General features: G+C 31.0%; 2 protein-coding genes across 10 annotated transcripts in view; one reads left to right on the top strand and one right to left on the bottom strand.

Annotated features, from left to right (window-relative positions):
• The first annotated feature begins 429 nt into the window (after nt 1-429).
• Nucleotides 430-10,270, top strand: LOC109606391 (pre-mRNA-processing-splicing factor 8). Its single transcript, XM_049963526.1, has 20 exons — nt 430-533; nt 659-848; nt 907-1,075; nt 1,798-1,962; nt 2,019-2,447; nt 2,504-2,629; nt 2,846-3,480; nt 3,544-3,770; nt 3,827-4,153; nt 4,373-4,579; nt 4,633-5,543; nt 5,596-5,893; nt 5,950-6,126; nt 6,209-6,942; nt 7,177-7,614; nt 7,669-8,227; nt 8,335-8,816; nt 8,873-9,254; nt 9,479-9,962; nt 10,029-10,270. The coding sequence occupies exons 2-20, from the start codon at nt 665-667 to the stop codon at nt 10,181-10,183; spliced, it is 7,089 nt and encodes a 2,362-aa protein (XP_049819483.1). The 5' UTR covers nt 430-533; nt 659-664; the 3' UTR covers nt 10,184-10,270.
• A 945-nt stretch (nt 10,271-11,215) lies between these two features.
• Nucleotides 11,216-22,322, bottom strand: part of LOC109607085 (G-protein coupled receptor Mth2) — a 46,351-nt gene continuing 35,244 nt past the window's right edge. For 6 of the 9 annotated variants that reach the window (XM_049963535.1, XM_049963534.1, XM_049963536.1 and 3 more), the window contains exons 2-7: nt 14,365-14,544; nt 13,635-13,713; nt 13,380-13,555; nt 13,124-13,286; nt 12,470-12,676; nt 11,216-11,616 (exon numbers count right to left, since the gene is read on the bottom strand). In XM_049963535.1, coding sequence (XP_049819492.1) covers nt 11,463-11,616; nt 12,470-12,676; nt 13,124-13,286; nt 13,380-13,555; nt 13,635-13,713; nt 14,365-14,544 — 959 coding nt within the window. In that variant the 3' untranslated portion in view covers nt 11,216-11,462. Of the gene's footprint in view, nt 11,617-12,283; nt 12,380-12,469; nt 12,677-13,123; nt 13,287-13,379; nt 13,556-13,634; nt 13,714-14,364; nt 14,545-19,587; nt 20,325-22,322 lie in introns of those variants that run through there. The other 3 variants (XM_049963529.1, XM_049963532.1, XM_049963531.1) reach the window with 3 other exon arrangements.

Genomic DNA, 22,322 nt, shown 5'->3' with positions numbered 1-22,322 from the left:
TATCTTATAGGTTAAAAAATACCATTTTATACTTACATTGCAAAATGTAATGGAGCAATATAACTAGGGAACGGCATATTTCAGTGAAAATTTGTTTTTTTTTATGAAAACTACGAAAAAACATTTGCATTTCCCAAATAAGCAACTGTTTAACTGTTTTTGAGAAATTTACACTCACTTAAATTACACTGAAATCAGTGTTTAAATATTTTTACCCGTAATTCTTTTATCTCACTTACCCTCATTCTCGTATGAACTGCAACAGAGACAGTACGCAACCATGATAGAGGGTGTGACGTCATCAGATTAATTTGTATCTCTACCTAGCGCGGTAAATTGAGTTTGCCTGTCTGCCATATTCTACGCTCTGAACACGAGGTAGAAGAAGAAGAAGAGTTTTGTTTGGCGATTTAGGGACTTTCATTTTACATCTTTGCTTAGCTTTGATGCGGCATAAGTACGTTGATAAACGTTTTAAAAATTAATACAACGCATTATGTTATTCGTTTAACTACAAAACTAGGACAGAAAAGGTAAATTAAATGCATATTAATCAGTGAGCGATTGTGTGGTAGCTGTGTTTAGTGATATTGTTGTCGGTGAAAACATAACCTTCTCAAAGTGTGTAGTTTACACTCACGGTTATTAATTTTTTTAGACTAAAATGTCTATACCGCCTTATCTCCTTGGGCCCAACCCCTGGCTGATGGCCCAGCAGCAAATTGCGGCCGCACATGCACAAGCACAGGCTGTTGCTGCCCAAGCCCATGCCCAAGCTCTTCAACAGCAGATGCCTCCACCTCATCCAAAATCAGATGTAGTTACAGAGGATAAGTTGCAAGAAAAAGGTAGGTGACTACTATTTAAAAAACGTTGTAACTTTAGTATGTGTTCAAATTTAATTAGCACAAAAATGGCATCAACTTCAATCAAAACGGTTTGCCGACAAGAGGAAGCTTGGCTTTGTAGAAGCACAGAAAGAGGATATGCCACCTGAGCATATCAGAAAGATTATTAGGGACCATGGTGACATGAGCAGCAGAAAATATAGACATGATAAAAGAGTATATTTGGGGTAAGTAATAGTTGCTAAAAATATGTATATTTACAATAACAGAGTCTCATATTATAAAGAGACAAGTCACTTTAAATAGCAGAAATCTGCATGCAAGTAAAATTAATAGTACTTGTAATATATGTAAAATGAATACAGATATTAAAAATATATAAATATTACCAGTTTGCCACAATTTTATGTAGTAGTATTAAAAATAAATTATTTTCCAAACATTTGTTTATGGATACAGACATTTGCAAATTTGTTTCACATTTTTATGTTTATATTACATGATTTCTTAATAAATATAATAAAACATAAATAAGTGAATATGAAGAAACTATTAAGGACCTTAACCACATTTCCAATAACATTATCATATGAAAAAAATTAAATCAATAAGTAGCTGCTTATTACATGTTATTTTTCACAAGACATCTATAATATTTATTATACAACTAATTTTATTACATTATTATAACAATATTATATATTGAAAATAAACATTAAAAAAGTGACCTGATAATATTAACTTGTCACCATTAATTGAATTCAATTTCATCATGTGAAGTACATGTATTTATAAAAGTATTGCTTCCCACAATTAATTGTAATAACAATTAAGTATTTCTTCCCATAATTAATTAGTAATAAAAATTTGTTGAATAACTTCACAAATGGACAAAGAACATGTATAAAATATAATATATCAATTAAAATAATTTCCTATATTATTTTAGAGCATTGAAATATATGCCCCATGCTGTAATGAAGTTATTAGAAAACATGCCCATGCCTTGGGAACAAATAAGAGATGTCAAAGTTCTGTATCATATCACAGGAGCTATCACTTTTGTAAATGAAATTCCTTGGGTTGTGGAGCCAATTTACATTGCACAATGGGGGTAAGCTTTGCTATACTCTACTAAATACTTTATTAACAACTACCTAAATATTTTAGTACTATGTGGATCATGATGAGAAGAGAAAAACGTGATCGTAGACATTTTAAAAGAATGAGATTCCCTCCATTTGATGATGAGGAACCTCCATTAGATTATGCTGATAACGTTTTGGATGTTGAACCTCTGGAAGCCATACAAATTGAACTGGATGCTGAGGAAGATTCAGCTATTGCAAAGTGGTTTTATGATCACAAGCCTTTGGTTGGTTCAAAATATGTCAATGGACCCACATATAGAAAATGGAACTTATCTTTACCCATGATGGCAACCTTATATCGTCTAGCCAATCAGCTACTGACTGATCTGGTTGACAATAATTATTTTTATTTGTTTGACACCAAAAGCTTCTTCACAGCTAAAGCATTAAACATGGCTATTCCCGGTGGTCCGAAATTTGAACCACTGATAAAGGATATGAATCCAGCGTGAGTATTTGACGTAATTGAGTTTTTACTTAATATTTATTTTTTATTTTATTCAGCGATGAAGACTGGAACGAATTCAACGACATTAATAAAATTATAATTCGCCAGCCAATAAGGACAGAATATAGGATAGCGTTCCCGTATTTGTACAACAACATGCCACATTTTGTTCATCTGTCTTGGTACGTTTTATTTGTATAATTTTTAATTATTTATCCACGTAAGTTTTATGTTCATTTTATATCGTGAAATGAATGTGCTAGGAATGTGGTATATAAATTTGTAATTGATATTGGTTGTCATTGTAAAGGTTAAAAATGAGAATGCTGATAAGTTACAAACAAATAATGAAGCAGACATAATTTTTTATCCACGTTATTTATTGAAATTTATTTTAGGTATCATGCTCCTAATGTTGTTTATATTAAGACCGAAGATCCTGACTTGCCGGCCTTTTACTTCGATCCGTTAATCAATCCAATATCGCATAGACATGCCGTAAAAAGTTTGGAACCTCTCCCAGAGGATGATGAGGAGTACATCCTTCCAGAGTCTGTTCAGCCATTTTTACAAGAAACTCCCTTATATACAGATAATACCGCCAATGGTATTGCCCTTCTGTGGGCTCCCAGACCATTCAATCTTCGTTCAGGCAGATGTAGGAGAGCCATAGACGTACCTTTGGTTAAGACCTGGTATATGGAACATTGTCCACCTGGGCAACCAGTGAAGGTCCGTGTCAGTTACCAGAAGTTGCTGAAGTACTATGTCTTGAATGCCTTAAAACACAGGCATCCCAAGCCTCAGAAGAAGCGCTACTTGTTTAGATCATTCAAATCTACAAAGTTCTTCCAAACCACAACACTTGATTGGGTGGAAGCTGGACTACAAGTTTGTAGACAAGGTTACAATATGTTGAATCTGTTGATTCACAGAAAAAATTTGAATTACCTTCACTTGGATTATAATTTCAACTTGAAACCAGTCAAGACTTTAACCACCAAGGAGAGAAAGAAGTCTCGTTTCGGAAATGGTAATTATTATTCCCAGCCTTAATTTGATGATTACCAGAAGATTAATGTGAATTAATTTGCAGCTTTTCACTTGTGTCGTGAAATTTTGCGTCTAACAAAGTTAATAATCGATTCCCATGTGCAGTATCGTTTAAACAACGTGGACGCATTCCAACTCTCTGATGGTTTGCAGTATATTTTTGCTCATGTTGGTCAACTGACTGGAATGTACAGATACAAATATAAACTTATGAGACAAATTCGTATGTGCAAAGATTTGAAACATCTTGTGTATTACCGTTTCAACACTGTAAGTATAACCACTTGAAATGTTAATTAGATTTCTGAAAATTTACTTTTATTTAGGGACCTGTTGGTAAAGGTCCAGGTTGTGGCTTCTGGGCCCCAGGATGGAGGGTGTGGCTGTTCTTTATGAGAGGAATCACGCCTCTTCTGGAACGTTGGCTTGGCAATTTGCTTTCTCGTCAATTCGAAGGTCGTCACTCGAAAGGAGTTGCTAAAACCGTTACTAAGCAAAGAGTAGAGTCGCACTTTGATCTTGAATTGAGAGCTTCGGTAATGCACGACATTGTGGATATGATGCCTGAAGGTATTAAGCAAAACAAAGCTAGAACCATTTTGCAACACTTGTCAGAAGCTTGGAGATGTTGGAAGGCCAACATTCCTTGGAAGGTAAGTTTAATTAATGTCGTCATTTATTTTGGTTGGTTTATTTTATGATGAGTCGCGCAGGGGTCCTGAAATCAGTTGAGACTGTGGACTGACAACATTTTCTAACGGATTTTAGATCTGTTAAGGAAATGTTGGATATAAGCGTTACTGAATTTAACTTAATTGAAACCAATTTCTTGATATTTAGGTTCATTTTCTTACGTGATTTTAATTTTTAAGGTACCTGGCTTACCTATTCCCATTGAAAATATGATTTTACGTTATGTTAAAATGAAAGCCGATTGGTGGACTAACACCGCCCATTACAACAGAGAAAGAATAAGAAGGGGAGCCACTGTTGATAAAACCGTGTGTAAGAAAAATCTGGGACGACTTACAAGATTGTATCTCAAAGCTGAACAAGAACGCCAACACAACTACCTAAAGGTAATTATAGACATACTTGTTTCAGCACCCAACTAACGATTTAATGTCAACAGGATGGACCATATATTTCTCCTGAAGAAGCTGTGGCAATCTATACCACTACAGTGCATTGGTTAGAATCAAGGAGATTTGCACCAATTCCTTTCCCTCCCCTATCATACAAGCACGACACAAAACTGCTGATTTTGGCTCTTGAAAGACTAAAGGAAGCCTACAGTGTAAAGTCTAGGCTGAATCAAAGCCAAAGAGAAGAGTTGGGTTTGATTGAGCAGGCCTATGACAATCCTCACGAGGCATTGTCCAGAATTAAGCGTCATTTGCTGACTCAGAGGGCGTTTAAGGAAGTCGGTATTGAGTTCATGGATTTATACAGCCATCTTATCCCAGTATATGACGTAGAACCGCTAGAAAAAATAACAGACGCATATTTAGATCAATATTTGTGGTATGAAGCTGACAAAAGAAGACTTTTCCCACCATGGATTAAACCTGCAGATACGGAACCACCACCATTACTTGTATACAAGTGGTGTCAGGGAATTAACAATCTTCAGGACGTTTGGGACGTCAACGAGGGCGAATGCAACGTTCTTCTGGAATCTAAATTTGAAAAATTGTACGAAAAAATCGATTTGACTCTGCTGAACAGATTGTTACGTCTAATCGTCGATCACAACATCGCTGATTACATGACGGCCAAGAACAACGTGGTGATCAATTACAAGGACATGAACCACACAAACAGTTACGGCATTATAAGAGGCTTACAATTTGCCTCGTTCATTAGCCAATATTATGGATTAGTATTGGACCTGTTGGTGCTGGGTCTGCAAAGAGCCAGTGAAATGGCTGGACCTCCTCAAATGCCCAACGATTTCTTGACGTTCCAAGATGTCGCCACAGAAACATGCCATCCGATTAGATTATACTGTCGATATGTTGATAAAATACACATGTTCTTCAGGTATGTAAGTTTTATAACATCCAACTCATTTTTTAATATCGTTTATTTCCAGATTTTCGGCTGAGGAAGCTAAAGATTTAATCCAGAGATACCTGACAGAACATCCTGATCCCAACAATGAAAATATTGTGGGGTACAATAACAAGAAGTGCTGGCCCAGAGATGCGAGAATGCGTCTTATGAAACATGATGTAAATCTTGGTAGGGCTGTATTCTGGGACATCAAAAATCGTCTCCCAAGATCAGTGACTACTATTCAATGGGAAAACAGCTTTGTCAGTGTCTATTCTAAAGATAATCCTAATCTCTTGTTTAATATGTCAGGATTTGAATGTAGAATTCTGCCAAAAGTAAGTTTGAACAAATTTTGTTTCCTATATTATTCTTAATGTGTTTGTATTTCTAGTGTCGCACTCAACACGATGAATTCACCCATAGGGATGGAGTTTGGAATTTGCAGCATGAAGGTAGCAAAGAAAGGACTGCTCAGTGCTTCTTGAGGGTTGATGATGAGTCAATGTCCAGATTCCATAACAGAGTACGTCAAATTTTGATGGCCTCTGGTTCCACCACGTTTACCAAGGTACATATTCCACAACAAACATTGAATACAGACAAGTATATTACGAATAAGTATCTAATTTTCATATAAATAATTGTTTCAGATCGTTAACAAATGGAATACCGCCCTTATTGGTCTGATGACCTACTTCAGAGAAGCAGTTGTTAACACCCAAGAATTGTTAGATCTGCTCGTAAAATGCGAAAACAAAATTCAAACCCGTATTAAGATCGGTTTGAACTCGAAAATGCCCAGCAGATTTCCACCTGTTGTGTTTTACACACCCAAAGAATTGGGTGGATTGGGTATGCTGTCGATGGGTCACGTGTTAATCCCACAATCCGACTTGCGGTGGTCAAAACAGACGGACGTGGGCATTACCCATTTCAGATCTGGTATGAGCCACGACGAAGATCAGCTCATTCCCAATTTATACAGATACATCCAACCGTGGGAATCGGAGTTCATTGACTCGCAGAGAGTATGGGCAGAATATGCTCTCAAACGACAAGAAGCCAACGCTCAAAATAGAAGACTGACTTTAGAAGATTTGGAAGATTCTTGGGACAGAGGTATTCCGAGGATCAATACGTTGTTCCAAAAGGACAGGCACACATTGGCGTACGACAAAGGCTGGAGGATCAGAACTGAATTCAAACAGTATCAAGTACTTAAGCAGAATCCCTTCTGGTGGACTCACCAGAGACATGACGGTAAACTGTGGAACTTGAACAACTACAGAACAGACATGATTCAAGCTTTGGGGGGTGTCGAAGGCATTTTGGAACACACCCTGTTTAAGGGAACATATTTCCCCACATGGGAAGGTCTTTTCTGGTAAGTTTTGTACATTTCAGTATGACAGTAATTCAACTACCCTCACCAATTCAAATATGATGATATTCGCAGGGGTCCTGAAATCAGTCAATACTGTGGGCTGACAACTAATTCTGATGTTGACGTAGGTCAATAAGGCATTAGTTGGATACTGCTTTTCTGAACCAATAGTATTAAATCAACATATGAATGCTTCTATAACATTTTTATTAATAACACATCGTCTCTTTTCAGGGAAAAAGCTTCTGGCTTTGAAGAATCGATGAAATACAAGAAGCTAACCAACGCCCAGCGTTCCGGTTTGAATCAGATTCCTAACCGTCGTTTTACCCTATGGTGGTCCCCAACAATCAACAGAGCCAACGTCTATGTTGGTTTCCAGGTGCAACTGGATTTGACTGGTATTTTCATGCACGGTAAAATTCCCACGCTGAAGATCTCCCTCATCCAAATATTCAGAGCTCACTTGTGGCAAAAGGTACACGAGTCTATTGTTATGGATTTGTGTCAGGTGTTTGATCAAGAACTGGACGCACTGGAAATCGAGACGGTGCAAAAAGAAACTATTCATCCTAGGAAATCATACAAAATGAATTCGTCTTGCGCCGATATACTTCTGTTCTCTGCATATAAGTGGAATGTGTCAAGACCTTCCTTGTTGGCAGACACAAAGTGAGTCCTTCCTTAAATGAATGTCCCACATTATCTCACCGTATTTTTTCACAGGGATACAATGGATAATACTACAACCCAAAAATATTGGATTGATGTTCAACTCAGATGGGGTGACTACGATTCACACGACGTAGAACGTTATGCTAGGGCCAAATTCTTGGATTACACAACAGATAACATGTCTATATACCCATCACCAACAGGGGTGCTGATTGCCATTGATTTGGCATATAATTTGCACAGTGCTTACGGTAATTGGTTCCCAGGATGTAAACCATTGATCCAACAGGCCATGGCCAAAATTATGAAGGCGAATCCAGCCTTGTATGTGTTACGTGAACGTATTCGAAAGGCCTTGCAGTTGTATTCCAGTGAACCTACAGAACCTTATCTTTCGAGTCAGAATTACGGAGAATTGTTCTCGAATCAAATCATTTGGTTTGTTGATGACACCAACGTCTATCGTGTAACAATTCACAAAACTTTCGAAGGAAATTTAACAACCAAGCCCATTAACGGCGCAATCTTTATCTTTAACCCACGTACTGGACAGCTCTTCTTGAAGATCATTCATACGTCAGTATGGGCTGGTCAGAAACGTTTGGGACAAGTAAGTTAATTTTTTTTTTCTCTTTTATGAACAGTAAAGACCATTATTAATTGTAAATTTAATTATTCATATTTGTCTTTACACTGTTTAATTTAGAAAAATTTTAGTTAGCCAAATGGAAAACAGCCGAAGAAGTTGCTGCCTTGATTAGATCACTACCTGTTGAAGAACAGCCCAAGCAGATTATTGTGACAAGAAAGGGCATGTTGGATCCTTTGGAGGTGCATCTTTTGGACTTCCCCAATATCGTCATCAAAGGATCCGAGTTGCAACTGCCGTTCCAAGCTTGTCTGAAAATCGAGAAGTTTGGCGATTTGATATTGAAAGCTACTGAACCTCAAATGGTGCTTTTCAATCTCTATGACGATTGGCTGAAGACGATTTCTTCATACACTGCATTCTCCAGATTGATTTTGATTTTAAGAGCTCTGCATGTGAATACCGAAAGGACCAAAGTAATTTTAAAACCGGACAAGACCACCATTACTGAGCCACACCATATTTGGCCCACTTTATCTGATGATGAATGGATTAAAGTTGAAGTCCAACTTAAGGATTTAATTTTGGCCGATTATGGAAAGAAAAATAAGTATGTATTTATGGCATTTTATTTTTGTTGATGTTACAATGTTTTGATAATTTTAGCGTCAATGTGGCCTCACTTACACAGTCGGAAATTCGAGATATCATTCTTGGTATGGAAATCAGCGCACCCTCTGCCCAAAGACAACAAATCGCCGAAATCGAGAAGCAAACCAAGGAACAGTCGCAACTTACGGCAACAACTACAAAGACAGTTAATAAGCACGGTGACGAAATTATTACGAGCACGACCAGTAATTACGAAACTCAAACGTTCAGTTCTAAAACTGAATGGAGAGTTAGAGCTATTTCGGCCACCAACTTACATTTACGTACCAATCACATTTATGTGAGCTCCGACGACATTAAGGAAACCGGTTACACCTACATTTTACCGAAGAATGTCCTCAAGAAGTTTGTTACCATCTCGGACCTTCGTGCACAAGTAAGTATAATTTATATTTTATATACAGATTGAAATTAGTAGTTATTGTGATGAAATTCGCAGGGGTCCTGAAATCAGTCAATACTGTGGGCTGACAACTAATTCTGACGTTGACGTAGGTCAATAAGGCATTAGTTGGATACTGCATATCTGAATAACTTCACCATGATTGATTTATGTTGCAATTATAATAAGCCAAGCCATTCATTACTATTTTTTTGCAGATTTGCGCATTCCTCTACGGCGTCAGCCCTCCAGACAATCCTCAAGTTAAGGAATTGCGCTGCTTGGTGCTGCCACCTCAGTGGGGCACTCACCAGACAGTGCACATACCAAACACACCACCAAATCATCCGTTCTTGAAGGACATGGAGCCCCTGGGTTGGATTCATACTCAACCCAATGAATTACCCCAACTTTCCCCTCAGGATATTACCACACACGCCAAGCTGATGTCTGACAATCCCACATGGGATGGCGAAAAGACGGTTATTATCACTTGTTCGTTCACTCCGGGATCATGTTCCCTGACGGCGTACAAGTTGACCCCTTCAGGTTTTGAGTGGGGCCGACAAAATACTGACAAAGGAAACAATCCAAAGGGATATTTGCCCAGCCATTATGAAAAGGTTCAGATGTTGCTGTCGGACAGATTCCTGGGATTCTTTATGGTGCCGTCGCAAGGATCATGGAATTACAATTTCATGGGTAAGTGTCATGTAAAAAGATTTATATTGAACATAAAGTTAATTTTCATTTTATCCTTTATTTTAGGTGTACGTCACGATCCAAGTATGAAGTACGAATTACAATTAGCTAATCCTAAGGAGTTTTATCATGAAGTTCACAGACCAGCTCATTTCTTAAATTTCTCCTCATTAGAAGATGGTGATGGGGCTGGAGCTGATCGTGAAGATGCTTTTGCTTAGTTTAGATTTAGTTTTTTTAGATATACAGGTGTAAATATAATTTGTAATAAAACAACAATTTTAATAATATAGTATTGTATTTACCTACCTAAATGTTTTAGTTTATCACCTTCTAAATAACATTTATCTAGAATTCTTAAATTCCACAATTTTTAAGAATACAGAATCAAAATAAATTAAAACAAAGTTTTAAAATATAAGGTGAATACATATGATATGATATTGATAAGTAAAATAATTTGGGGATGAGACCAATATGTGAAGGAATAAAAATAGCCAAATGAACGACAAATATCTAAAAAATATTTTATATTATCAATTGATTTTTAAATGTTGGTGCTAAAGCAGAATCAAATTTGCACATTGCAACAACCCCTACTTTATATGAAACATTCTCAGAATAATCCATAATATATGATGAGTCTATATAATATATATTTTATTTATAATAAGTGTGCATAGAAAGTAAATGGTGAAAGGTACTTACGAAACTACTACTAATAAAATAATCCGTAGCTGTAACACATATAAATACAATGCGTGCATTAATTTTTAACAACCATTAAGACAAGTGTCAAAGATTATGTAACCATTTAATACTCTAATATATTTTGAGATAATACAAAAAACGGATCTCAGATAAACCTTAATAAACTAAACTTGTATATAAAAATACTATATTTTGAATGTATATTTCTATATTTTGGTCTGTAACATGAAAATAATAAAAACACAACACATTAATATACCTACAAATATATGTATATCTATTATATAAGTAATTGTCATGTTTATAAGCATTAATGATAGTTAAAAATGATTTAATTTCTGTTTCTTAATGATATTCGAATAAAATTCCAAGAAACATGTAAATGCTAATTAAATGTATATATGTTTTAAGTTCTAAAATTACAAAATATTGACTAGGTAATGCAAGTAAAATTTTTTGGAAGTATATTGGCTTATATGTTTTAGACTTGAAAGCCATTATCTGTTTATCATAATTCAAAAACTACGCAGTTTTTTACTTTATTATTGTACTTTCGCTCCAGATTTTAATTTATTTTAATAAAATAAATTATTTCGAAAAATACATATAAATTAACGAACATATGTTTAATAAATTAATTGATAACTAACACGAATAAATATGTTTTGTATTACTAAATTCAAGCATAATTATTAATGTTTATACACAGGTATGAATAAAATACGAACTGTCTGGGATTAAATTCAAACTCCTTAATGTTTTACCACAAAGATTTTTTGATTATGTTCGTTAATTTGCTCTTTTGGATAAACGTATGGATTCAGCATTTCTCATTTCACCATTAGTAGGAGCATCACTTATTGAAACACTCGTTATCCTGGTACTCTGGTTGGTGGTACTCATGCTGTGTGCCAAGTGAGATCTTCCAAGGAATTGGTAATATCTGAAAAATGTTATTTGTTAAATATATATTATAACGATTGAAAATGTTACAATAAAAGAAATGAACTTCTAAAAATGGTTTATAGTAGAAATAAATTGGTACAGTTATTGTTGATAATCCCGAATATTATCACACCATTACACTAAACCATTCTTAGCTGAATATATTTAGAAACTTAATTAGTAATAATAATTTTTGAAAAACATTAGAATATAATTGAAGGTTGATGTAATAGTATTAAAAAAAATACATAGTGCATAGTATTATAAAAAGAAATGATTTTCGTGTCCAAAATCCAAAAAACCAGAATAACCACTTGAAATATAAACTAGTGTGCAACTTTATCCATGCTTGTTAGTAGCAAGTTCTTCCACCAAAGTTGTAATTATTTACAATTTGTTTATTGGAGAGAAATATTAACAAATCAATTCTAGAATTGGAGTTAATATACCATAACCAATTGCATTCAAATAAATTTACAGATAGCAAGGTTTCAATATTTTTTATAATTCTAACTACATTTAATCTCTTTAAACACCACAAACATTCAATTAAATAGTATACGAGACATTTTAGACATATGTATATTGAGACCAAGCTATCGAATAAAATTTTAGTAGATCAAACACCCAGTGCATGTGGCATATCTCCAATTCAAATGACTTACTGCCAAATTGCAGCTTGTAGACTATCAAGTCATGAACTTCCGGTTATCACTGTTTGTACCGCTTGTACCTGTTTCTTTTGTTTTATCCACAAAAATCTAAAAGTTGTAATCAAAAAAAGATTCAAACTAGTTCTGGATACTGTTGAACAAATTGTGAAGGCGCTATAATACGAACGTGAGCCATACCTTTTCTTTAATATCTTCCAAGTTCTCTTCTTACAGACGAAAATTAAGAATATCAGTAATCCATAAATGGCATTGCAGAAGTCGGTGACGTAGAATATTTCTTTGGGAACGGTGGCAAATGTTTCCAGGGCCCATGATATGGTTTCCAAAGACCAGTTCACACCCATTGCAAAGAGAAGTTTTAGATAAAGATTGAACCTAAAAATACTAAAATAAGATTTGGAATTATTTGTTGACCATGTTAATAGTTTTACACACATATCTGAGGGACAAAACATTCATTAATAATTAATATTAATAGTATAAAGTAGATACAAAATAAGAAGTAGGAGTGTGAATATGATTAATATTACATCTCGTGTCATTACAATTGCTTTTTGTATACACATATTTTATTCCATGAATCACAGTGAGGATTATTATTTAAAAACCTGTTTTAGTTATTTTTATCATTTATTTCTTAATGACTATTACATAGGGCAACAGTCAAAGTCTAATAGAAAATTCATTTTCAAATATAATTTAATTTAATTTAATTATGATTTATGTGTTTTGCAAATGAGTTTCGCCAAACAATTAAACAAATCATTATAATTAGTTTTAATTTCTATACTTTTTAAATATTTAAACAAATTATTAACATTTTATACTCACTTCTTAGAGTTTTCGGATGTGGTTCTATTATCATCTCTCTTGAGTACTTTGGTCTCCCGTTTTGCTTGACGAATTTTAATGGCTGTGAGTGTGAATAATGTAATATTAACGGTTAGCAATATTCCCATTGGCAAATGGAAGTAATATAAATACGGCCATTTCGCTGAAATAGCATTAATATAATTAATGAAGCAAAAGAGATATATTTTGATAAATAAATAAATAGAAATGATGTCTGAAATAAAAGTTAACTTACTTTTCAAAAAACATTGGCCTCCACCAATACCAGGATGGTAATCTTTGGTGCTATCACCATACTGGTTAATTAAAAATGTGATTAGTATCAAAATAACTGGTGCTAATACAGCGTATGCAGAATAAAATAAGACTCGTCTACCCTCATTTCTACTTCCATGCACTCCCAGTTTTCCGCTAAAATAATAATTATTAATATTCATTAATTGAAGAAGTTTTAAGTAATTTTTATATTTAGTATTTTTATGAAACTTACCTAAAAGTAAGCCAGATATCGATGCAAATTACATTAATCCAGAAAATTGAGGATATGAAGCAAAATAGACATGTAAAACCTAAAACAAACAAAAAATTTGTTTAATAATTAAAACTATAATAAAACAGTATGATATGAATAATGTACAGATAAATAGAAGAAATTCTAAATATTTTTTTCTCACCTTCTACAGTAAATAATAAACAAATAAAATTAAATATTTAATCTAATAAAATATAGATTATTAGTATGAGATTACTCTCAACATTTTTTATCATATCATTATATCTTATATAATAAATATAATACACGTTATATTTGAGTTAAAACATTTCAATATTTTTATATAGGGTGTTTCTAAAGTTGAAATACGATTAGACCAAAGAGCAAATTATAGAAATTTTTTATAATTTATATTTGGTTGTTAAAACTTAGATGTTCCTTAATTTTGATTACCTATATTAGAAACATCTTATATTTAAATACTAACTAAAAGTAATAAAATATTTTACTGAATAAATATGTCCTAACTCAAGGACAACGAGTATTATTTTTACTCAGATTTTATGAATATGATAAAAATGTTGAAAGCAGTTTAATATTAAAACTTCTCCAAAAGATTCGATAATATTCATTTTTTTAGATTAAATATCTAATTTTATTATTTAATTTACTGTAAAATGTGCCATTACATGACACACTGAAATAATTTAAAATTTTTTGTAATTACCTAGGAAAGTGCAAACGCCTGTTGAAAATCCTTCTGAGAGTTCAATGGTAACCAGCATAATGTAAGACAACATCAAATTTGTAACGTAGCACATAAGAGCCTTCATATGCAGATTTTTTTCAGGTAAGATGCAATGAACCAGTAATGTTAGGAAGAGGAATGGAATGGATATCAGCATACCTGAAATTAAAGAACAAAATATATATATATATATATATATATATATATATATATATATATATATATATATATATATATATGTATGTGATAAGATTAATTATTTTAGGACTGATTAACATTTTTTTAACGGCATTTTTGTACCAGTTTCCTTGAATTTAAAATATGCCTTTGTTGTGGTGACACTCCTTGACATTCAGTCGAATGCATACAGCATAAACAAGAATGTATTATTAACATAAAAACGTTTGTAAAAATTGAGAGTCAGAAATATCTGATCAATTTCTTATGTATATCCGTGTAATTAAATACTCATCATTAGATATTTGATGATTAATATTCTGAAATTCATTTATTAAAATCCATTTTATTGTAGAATATGTGTATATAGTAAATTAATAAATATTTATTAAACAATAATAATTATTTCGTTGTATTTATAAACATTTAAATACTGTATATTATTATTTTCATTACTATTGTTAAGAATGATTTGGTTTAATGTTAACTTACATATTGTGTTTATAAAAAAAATTAATATTGTGGTTTTCCTGCTTCCATATCTGTAATCTCAAAACAGTATGGACATAATTGACCTACATGTATGTTTTTTATCAGCTTAAAAAGTAATAATTTTAATTTGAACATTATCGTTTTAATGTATATTCCACACAAATGAGTAAAGTGTATTAAAAAAATGGCTAAAAATTTTGTTTTAATAATAACAACCAGGGGATATTTCCAACGTGGTGGTTTTTTCAATCTTCAAAATGTAAACATTACCAAGATGTATTTTTAAACTTTTAAATGATATCAACAGCTGAGAGGTTACTCGGTATCGTAACACATAATTGAGATTTGATCCTATAATCTATAAATACGCATTCAACACCCACAATTCCATTAAATTTTTGAAAAAATTAGTAATTCTATTACCGAGCGTTTGTGGGAATTGGGGAACGACCTAGTTATTATACTTTACAGTGAACGGGTAGTGTGGGGGTTAAAAATAAAACACGCAACTGGTTTCAACACCAGGGCATGGTAAATTTGATTATTAATTGAATTCTATTGTACCGAATAAACCTGCAGTTTATTAATCACCATTAAATTCCGATGGGTGAGAAGTGGTATAAATAAAGGATCGTAATTATCATTAGATATTCATTAGTATGTCGAAGCATGATGTAAAATAATATAATATTATGACCCTAATATACACTGCAGTAAAGCTCCACTATTTATCGTACATCAGCGTATTATAACATGCTTGTCAAATTAGTTGCCAAAGGTTTCTGGACCGTTTATTAGTTGTAATAGATACAGAAACAAATTGGAAAGCTATTTACTAATCTAAAACATGTTCGGTCGTCTTCATTAGAAAGATAAAAATCATAGTAAGTAATTTTTACAGACATTGACATACAATTAACTTCGTAAATCTATAATCTTGAATGAACCGACAACAATGCGGTCATTCTCAAAATTGGCGAATTGCGTAAATCGCAAACGCAATTGCATTTTGCGTAAGAGTCTTGAATGTTGTACCTATGTACACTATAATAATTAAAACCTGAAACATTTCGCGAACAAGAAACATTTACTTAGGTGAAAGTTAATAATTAATTTGCACACTGAACCAATTTTTGCTTGAGGCTATTTAACATAATACAATCGCCGTGGCTGGATTTATAACCAACGGAAACTTTTCAGATGAATATGGTAAATAATATTTGTTTCTTTATTTTGAATAATGTCAAGTGCACGTTTTACAGTTAGTACTCTAATTTATAAAGTACACAACGAAATGTTTATGTGGAATTCTCGTTTTGAGTATTTAAATCCCATTGTCGTTATATAGTAGTAATATATACAATAAATAATGTTATTGTTAGGATTATGATTCATTAGAAATTTAATTACGGGGTTTCTTATGCTAAAAATAGATAATTATTACATGTTACGTCCTTTATTAAGTCATTATAATTCGTAATTTCTAAATACATGGGACGGGGTATCAGAACATAAATATTTAGATGACTTTTTGTGGCATTTATTCATCGGCCCATATTGAATAACGGTTTAGATTGAATACATGTATTGGCAATCAGTTCCGTTATTTAAGAGATTCTAGAAAGCATCAAATTATGCCTCTAGACATGTGACTGTGATCAAAATTTTAAGACAGAGTGTTTAAGTCTGAAATAAATGTTTAGATTCTCAGAGAAATACAAAAAAAAAAATAGAATAATCTATTATTGTTCATTAACATTGTTTTCCGGATAGATACAAGGTTACCAATACGATAAAGCCACTATGGTTTCGTAAATAAAAAATTAATTACAAAACTCTAGAATAAATGTGTAAATTTTAAAAATAAATTTATTGCGTAATGTTCAATGCACCTGTTAATAATATGTTGATATCATTATCTTTAACATGATTTTAAAACGCTTCTAGATAAAACCTATTTATACAGGGCGGTTCAATTATCTTATTAATTTATTTAATTGAGAACGAAAAAATGTATTGATTTGAAATTTTAGCTCATGTTTTTCTAAAAATTTTGGCAGATGGTCTAATTAAAATGTCTGTAAATCAACCAATTTTGATGTTGAAAAGTTAATTTTTGGTATATAGGTTAACCAAGCCTATTCTAGAAAGCGTTATTATTAATACACCTACATTTGTACAGAGTGTTCTTTGTTTTTATTTAATTTTGTGCATGTCAAAACATCCCTAACTTTATTATTATTATGCACAAAATTAAAAGTAAATAACGATTACTCTGTATAAAATTTGGCAGTATTAATAATGGCTCTTTATAGGATGATCCTTAGTTCATGTTTATGTCAAAAATGAACTTTCCAGTATTAAAATTTGGCAGTACTTTATGGACATTTTAGATAGTCTATCAATTTGTCAAAATTTTTAGAAAAAAATTAATTTCTCTAAAAATATGGAGTTTAGATATAGGACATGTTATAGTCATTTTATATGTAATTATATGTAGAATTTAAAATCCAAAAATATACAGGATGTTTCATTGAAAGTAACAATGTTGACGTTATTACAAAAGTAGTTCAAGTTACATAAAAATTTCAAATCATTACCTTTCCCTTTTCTCCATAAAATTTCTAATGAATATTTTAGATGAATAAACCTGTATATTGTAGGGAAAAAAAACAAAACAATTTATTAAATTGGCCATTAGGTTTTTCTATGCATTGACACGATTAATAAACAAACAATACATCAGATACTTTATTATTATTATTATTATGCACAAAATTAATAGTAAATAACGATTACTCTGTATAAAATTTGGTAGTACTAATAGTGGCTGCTTATAGAATGATTCTTAATTAATGTTTATGTTAAAAATGTGCTTTCCAGTATCAAAATTTGGCAGTACTTTATGGTTATTTTAGCAAGTCCATCAATCTGTCAAAATTTTTAGAAAAGGATTAATATCTCAAAAAATATTGAGGTTAGGTATATGACATGTTATAGCCATTTTATATGTAATTATATATAGAATTTAGAATCCAAAAATAAACAGGATTAAAAAATATTTTTTCCTTTTTTTCATAAAATTTCTAATGAATATTTTAGGTTTATATTGTACAAAAAAAAATAATTTAGTAAATTGGTCATTAGGTTTTCCTGTGCATTGACAGGATTATTGAACAAACAATATATCAGTTATTTTATTATTAATATGCACAAAATTAAAAGTAAATAACGATCACTCTGTATAAAATTAAGCAGTATTAATAATGGCTCTTTATAGGATGATCCTTAATTAATATTTATGTCAAAAATGAATTTTCCAGTATTAAAATTTGGCAGTACTTTATGAACATTTTAGTTCAATATGTCAAAATTTTTAGAAAAATATTAATAGGATATGTTATAGCCATTTTATGTGTAATTAAATGTAGAATTTAAAATCCAAAAATATACAGGGTATTCCACTGAAAAATTTCAAATTAATATCATTTCCTTTTCTACATAAAATTTCTAATCAATATTTTAGGTGAATAAGCCTGTATATTGTACGAAATAAAAACAAAACAATTTATTAAATTGGCCATTAGGTTTTCTTACGCATTGACACGATTAACGAACAAACAACACATCAGTTACTTTAAGAATATTGAAATGATGGATGGAAATATTAGTTCCCATTTAGAGGGTGCCCAGTGTGAAACAAAATGTAATCAAATAAACCAATAAACCTTTAGGGAGTCTATTTAAATGTTCATTTTTAAAATTGAGAAATCTTTAAGTAATATAATTTTACAGGAGCCAAAAAAAAAAACACTCCCATTGAGCCATCTTCAAGGAATTTTTAAAATTTTATGTTCACTTCTGTCTGTAATCGACAACATCTGGGTCGAGTGAAATTTTATTTAAACCATTAGGTTCATAATAAAGAAGATACTTGCTCAGTAATTTTAAAAAATGTTGAACTGACGGTGGTTTTAATGAAAAATAAGTTATTAACATGATGAAAACACTCAAACTATTTTAATTAAACTATGAACAAAAATATTTGAGTTTATTCTAAGCATATCTAAAATAAGATACGGAAGAGGAAGACTGCTCTTATACCAAACGACACAAAATTTAAAATAGAATATCTTCATTAATTTATTTGGTTGTAGGATATTTTCCCAAAAAAAAGTGGATCGACCAATTGTAATAAAATTTAGCATTATTCAATATTCTAAGAATTCGATTTCTTTTATATCTAACGAATATTTATCTACCTATTTAATTATTATTCTGTTATAGTTTATTCTAATTTACAGTAAAAGCAATAAAGAAGAACAATGTAAAATTAGTATAAGTTATCTGTGTTAGAACAGTAAAATGTTAATTATCATAGTCACCTTATTGTCATAATAATATTAATTATTTAATTTGAGTGTAAAGATAAATTATAAATACACGTGTGCTTCCTATGATTTATTATTATATTTGTTTCAATTTTATCAATTTTGGGCGACGAACTGTCAACAATAAATATTTTGCCAATACCTATTTTATAAATGGCCTTCTGCACATCCTTTTGGAAACAAATAAGGGCACCGAATCCGCTTTTGCCATAAACTGTGTAATAATCCAGACAAAAGTAACGGTAGTCATAACTTTTATTGCTGCTGGTCCACAAGTGATTATTTTCTTGAACGTACAACGACTCCCCATTTGCGTTTTTGAAGAGAAAAAAATTACAATCCATAACACCGGCCATGTATTTGTTTACGGTGACATTCCTCACGAACACCGTCTTATCCCTGTACACCGGAAACGTTAAGTCACTCGAGTTGTCCTTAACGCAGAACCCTCGGGTAATTCGAAAACCCGGCCTGCAGCATTTTCGAAAACACAAACTGGGATTGTCACAGCCACAATTCACCGACGATACGTTTTTGTAATTGTAGTTGTCCCCCAGGTCGGTTCCTGCAGGACACGAGTGTCCTGCAATCGTGTGCAACGACGACAATATCACGAAACATAGCACTGTTGTTTGCATCTTGTTAGAATGCTGGTCAGTAAACAAACCAGTTGGTTAGGCGCGCATTTCTCATGGTGATCAGGCGGTGACTGAAGAGCACGTTTTGAAGTATAATTATTTGGAAAAAACGTGCGACAGGTTACGATGCCGGACGAAGCGGACCAACTCTTCGATTCATCAAACCGATGGAAAGAAATATGCACTACTTTTTCTTGCAAATCTATTTAATTTGCCTACTGGGAAATTTGAAACAGGTTTATTGTTTATCTCTAACTGAATATCTCACACGAGCTGAAACATTTTTTAATCACGTAATGTTTTATCTTTAAATTAATGCAATTATATAAATTTTTTTTAATGTTTTGGTTATTATTGCATCATGTATGGTGATACTAATTAAAAACTATTTTTTAAAGTAATAATATATTTTTAAATTACTAAGTGAATTTAATAAATCTGTTTTTAAAACTATTTTGTACGATTTAAGTATCTCATATGAGCTGAAACATTTTTAATCACGTAATGCTTTATCATTAATTTAATGCAATTATATAAGTTTTTTTCAATGTTTTTGTTATTATTGTACCATGTATGGTGAAATAGTGAAAACTATTTTTTAAAGTAATAATATATTTTTAAAATACTAAGTGAATTTAGTAAATCTGTTTTTAAAACTATTTTTGTATGATTTAAGTCTTCACAAAAAACGGAAATCCCTGCCCGCAACACCTTTAAAGTGTTTATTGAATAGTTAGAATATTGTTTGCATTGTAATATAAATTGCAAATTAATGTAAAATAGTTACTCACACAATGAAAACAAGGTCTCAATATAAGATATACCTATAAAATTAGAATCAAAGCAATGTAGTTTTTTTATATAAAAAAATAGTAATTAATGTAATTGTTATGTAATTTTTTTTTAAACCTTTGTAATTATTTAAAAAAATATACTTCATCAAGCAAAAAGAATGAATATATAAAATTATTATTACAATAAAAAAACACTTAGAATATACTATTTATTTGTTTTTTTATTTTCTTTGTCAACTAATTTATAATCAAAATTTATTTATTTTGAGTATAAACATACTTTTTTAAATTTATCATATACTTTCTGCATGTAAAATTAATATACAAGAGATTTCAAAACACTAAAAAGGCGTCTTGGATCCACAATATGGAATTAGAATTAAAATCAAAGCTAAGTAATTTTTTTTGAAAATAATAATTAAATATATTTAATAAGTAAATTTTTAAATTATTTAAAAAAATATATTTCATCAAGCAAAAAGAATAATAATATGAAATAATTATTATTACAATAAAATTCTTCTTCTTTTATTCTCTGTATGCACTAATTTGTAATCAAAATTTATTTATTTAAATTTATCATATACTTTCTGCATGTAAATTTAATATACGAAGGATTTTAAAACACCAAAAATGCGTCTTGGAATCCACAATATGAAATTAGAATTAAAATCAAGGTAAAGTAGTTTTTTTGAAAATAATAATTGTATTTAATAAGTAAATTTATTTTAAAATTTTTTAATCATCAAAACAAAGTAGTTTTTTCTGAAAATAATAATTAAATGCATTTAATAATGCTTTATTGAATTTATTATATACTTCTTGCATGTGAAATTAATGTACAAGGGATTTAAAAACACCAAAAAGGCGTTTTGGAATCAATAATATGGAATTAGAATTGGAACCAAAGCAAAGTAGTTTTTTATGAAAATAATAATTAAATATATTTAATAAGGAAATTTATTTTAAAATTTTTTAATTATTTAAAAAAGTATTTTTTATGAAAATAATTAAATAAATTTAATAAGCAAATTTATTTTAAATTTTTTTAATTCTTTTATTCTCATTGTCCCGTTGTTTATAATCTAAATTTATTTATTTAAAGTATCAACATACACCAAAAAGGCGTCTTGGAATCTACAATATGGATTAGAATTAGAAACTTAAAGTAGTTTTTATGAAAATAATAATTAAATATATTTAATAAGTAAATTTATTTTATTTTATTTTATTTTGATTATTTATCAAAAAGAATGAATATATAAAATAATAATTATTACAATAAAATGAAACACTTGGAATATATTATTTATTTGTTCTTTTATTCTCTGTCTGTCCACTAATTTATAATCGAAATATATTTATTTAAATTATCAACATACTTTATTAAATTTTTAATTATTTAAAAAAGTAGTTTTTTATGAAATTAATTAAATATATCTAAT

Source organism: Aethina tumida, chromosome 2, assembly GCF_024364675.1.
Source record: "Aethina tumida isolate Nest 87 chromosome 2, icAetTumi1.1, whole genome shotgun sequence".
NCBI lineage: Eukaryota > Metazoa > Arthropoda > Insecta > Coleoptera > Nitidulidae > Aethina > Aethina tumida.
Note: the sequence above shows the minus strand (reverse complement) of the source record. Positions and strands in the feature narration are given on the sequence as shown.